We start from the raw sequence: 3,949 nt of genomic DNA on the forward strand, positions 1-3,949 counted from the left end.
TAACTTTTTGCGAGCCTAGCCGCGAATGAACACTTTGCCTGAAAGGTTTCTTATTGCGGATTATCGGAGTGTGGCCCCAACAATGAATGTATGCTCGTCCGTGGGCTTAACCGATAGTGCAGGCTCCTCCGCGCACTAAGACGAGAGTATACGCTATCTTGGGGGCTCAGTTGGTAGTGTACACAACCAGAACATTCGATTCATGACTGGTCGAGTGGATACTTGTTGGGACGCTGCTAGAGAAGTTCGCTGTCTGCCCTTGTCCTACTTCAGGACACCTCATCTAGGGCATGCTACAAGAGCTCATACACTAAGGTAGTCTGCTGCGTGAGGGCGCTTGTCAACTCTATGACTTGTCGAAACAATTGTTATTTGCCGTTTTAGGGTGGAAGAGCTTAAACGATATACATTTCCTTGAGTAGTGGAAGTGTAATGAATTCTAGCGCGAGATTTGAGTTAGGATGTCAAATTTGAGGAGAAATGGGGTGAAAATACCCTCGGTTCAATCGTCGGTCCATAAATCTAAAACCGAAACGGTTGAGCTAGTCTTGGACCAGTTGGGATTGCTTGGTGGACCACAAGAATGGGTTAGGCCTCGGATTGGACCGCCGAAGCAGGTTAGGCAGCTGGCATGGATTTCCCTTCATGCGGTGTGTGTAAAAGCTGGGTTTGGGCTTTGCTCGGGAGCTTACTAGGCTCGCGTTAGCCTTGGGCCCGCGAGCACTAAGCTGTTGTTCCTGACGCAGTTGCTTGGGCTTGTGTTGTTGAGGTTGTGGCTCGGGCCGGCTCGCACTGGGCTTGGCTAGGCTACCTTGCAGCGTGGGCTACAAATTAGGCCGTGCGCCAAATGGACGAGGCTTAGGCATGCGCTGCTGGGGTAGTGGCTCAGGCCTGCTCGCGTTGGGCCTGGCTCAACTACCTTGCAGATTGGGCTATGTGCCAAGTAGACGAGGCTTGGGCCTTCGCTGCTGGAAAGTGGCGTGGGCCTGGGCTGGTGGTTGCTTCGTTGCCCTCTGCTCACCATAGGATTGCTGCCATAGAGTTGGCCCACTCCCCACTGCCACAGTAGTCCCCATGGCTGCCATGGTGGTGGTACTCCTTGATGGAAAAGTTGTTCCTCTTGCCATCGTATTAAGCCTTATGGATCGTCGTGGCAAGACTACATCGTAGGAAGTTCCGTTCATCGTGGTTTCTGAATTTCTAGTCATTGCACTTTTCTTTTAAGTTTATTCAAAGAATTTTATAAAAGAATTCTAAGAATAAGAACATACGAAAAATCTACAAATGAACAAAAAATAAGAAACTTTGAATGTGAGAGCCTTCTTCGTGTGAATCAAACTCTTAATGAAAGCACCAATTTGTGGATGCAAATTTCCGCATTTTTCTTCTTGGATAAAATTGCACCTAGAAAACAATTAGCACATTAGGTTAAGGCCAAGAGCCTCATGCGCCCACGATGAATGGGGGCCGCAGAATCTCCGATGTCAAAGTTAAAATTTGAGGGAAAAGTGTTTAGAAAAATTTGGAGAATTTAGCAAGAAAGTTGGACTTAGGTTTTTGGAGAAATAATGTGGTATTTATAGGGGTGTGGCCGGCCCCTTTTGGAGAGATTGGAACCAACCACATATGATGGTTTTTGGGTGTAATTACAAGATATTATGTCAAAATAATATCTTGCAATCAATTAGGAAATTAATCAATTAATTTAGGTAATTAATCATATTTTGAATGAATAATTGAAGGTTACCTTGTGGGGAGGATTTGATGAAATAGGTTTTGAATAAATACCTATTTTGATCATTTTTTACCTTGATTGTGCCATGATTGTCTGCTGCCTACGCGTAAAAATTCCAATGTGCCTCGATGGTAATATTATTCATTTTCACCGAAAAGTACACGTGTCGCCTCCATAATTTTATTGATTATTTTTTACTCCACAGTTATGATCTTAGATAATGATAAAGAAAATGAAAGATTCTAATTATGATATCCATATAGTAAAAAGACATTAATCATAAATTGAAAAAAAGAAAAGTAAATTCTTCAATGAAAGGAACACAAGCATTACCCATTTGTAAATTCCAGTCAACCACCCAAGCCCCGTTGTCACATCAATAACTGCACACTTTTGACTCTGTTCATTCACAAAGCATTCCGATTACTTTTCTACGAAATGTTTAAGCCTGACTTTTTGACCGTCACCATCAGTCACCCCATAAATTCTAAATATAAGCTTTTTCTTTTTACAATTGAACAAAGAATGACGTTAGAGAAAATAAAATTTTAAATAAAATTTGTAAATTAAATAATATATTATTAATAAAATAAATAAATACATTAATTAATAGTTAAGTAATAATTTAATCGTTAATATTCATCTTATTTAGTTTACAAAATTTAGTTAGAAATTAGATCTATTCTTAAACAAGTTATGTTAATTTTATAGACTAAATTTTATAAATTAAATAATGTAAATATCGACAATTAAATTATTATTTTTTTTAAAGTAATAATTAAATTATTATTTTAATATTAATTAACTTGATAATTCCACCTAGCATTATCCTTTGAATTGACATTTGAACCACAATTGATTCGTCATTCAGAGAAGCTTCTGCAAGCCATTTCCAAATAAAGCACAAATCTTTCAAAAATAAAAACAAATCAAAAGTCAAAAGTCAAGCCGTACAACTTGGGCAACCGCGTCCAAGACTCTAAAATTTTCCAACACTTCACCATCAACGACACCAACAAGAATAAAATCAAAGTTTCCATGAAACTCATCAGCCTTACCCATTACCAATTATATAACTCCGGCCACCACTTTTGCATCTGTTTTCATCACCATGGCTTCTCCTAACGAACAAGTCAAGCCTTTTGCCCCAGCCAACTCACACTATCTCCGCAGTGATGAAGAGGAAGTCGCCTCTTTGCACATAAAGCTCCGGCAAAGAAAATACGTGCACTGTTGCGGCTGTGTCTCTGCCGTGTTCTTAATCATAGCTGTAACAGCCATAGTCCTCGGATTCACCGTGTTTCATGTAAAGGATCCGAAGATCAAGATGAACGAGGTCACAGTCCAACGGCTGGAGTTTGCCAATGGAACCCTACGGACGGATACTAACATAACACTCCTAGCGGATGTCTCCGTCAAAAATCCTAACGTGGCATCTTTCAAGTATAGCAATGCCACCACTTTGGTTTACTACAGCGGGACGGAGGTCGGCGAAGGGAGGACTCCAGCGGGAGTGGCGAAGGCGAGGCGGACGTCGAGGATGAATGTTACGGTGGATATTGTTCCCGGGAAGATCTTGGGCGTACCGGGGCTCATGAGGGAGGTGGCTTCAGGGGAACTGACCATGACGACTTATACGAGAATTCAGGGTAAGGTGAAAGTCGTTATGGTCAAGAAAAATGTATTGGTTGAATTGAATTGTACCGTGAGGTACAATTTTTCAAGCGGGGAGATTCAACGAGGAGATTGCAAACGGAGGGTTCGACTGTAATGATTAGGATTCATTTTTTTCGATCTGTTGAAAATTGGATCAGATTAATCTTAAACATGAGTAAGTTATACTGTTGTAATTTATTGATTATATCTGATAGTAATATAGAAACACAGGTTGCTAAAAGAGCAGTCGTTGGATGGAAGTTGTAGCCTTTTCAATTTTCATGATCATTGCCAATCATCAAAAGAGTTCTATGTTAATTGATACTTAATGCCAGAATTTTACTTTACATGTTGGTCTAATTATACGAACCAAACATATTAAAGAAAATATATATTAGGCCATTTGTTTTGCACGAAAATGTGTTGAGTTGTCTTAAGCAAGGAGGCTGTATTTTAGTCAATAAAAGGTTATATCTTAGGAGAGTATTTAATTGGGATTGTGAGAGATTTTAATTCTTTTCATAAATTTAGGGTATTCAATTAGCATTTTTAATGATT

The 3,949-nt window shown here is 39.8% G+C and overlaps 1 protein-coding gene across 1 annotated transcript; it reads left to right on the top strand.

Annotated features, from left to right (window-relative positions):
- Positions 1 to 2,769: 2,769 nt before the first annotated feature.
- Positions 2,770 to 3,738, top strand: LOC137711645 (late embryogenesis abundant protein At1g64065-like). Its single transcript, XM_068450898.1, has one exon. It carries the CDS (start codon positions 2,847 to 2,849, stop codon positions 3,504 to 3,506), a length of 660 nt encoding a protein of 219 aa, XP_068306999.1. The 5' UTR covers positions 2,770 to 2,846; the 3' UTR covers positions 3,507 to 3,738.
- Positions 3,739 to 3,949: the final 211 nt, after the last annotated feature.

The sequence above is a fragment of the Pyrus communis genome, chromosome 12 (genome assembly GCF_963583255.1).
Source record: "Pyrus communis chromosome 12, drPyrComm1.1, whole genome shotgun sequence".
NCBI classification, from domain to species: Eukaryota; Viridiplantae; Streptophyta; class Magnoliopsida; order Rosales; family Rosaceae; genus Pyrus; species Pyrus communis.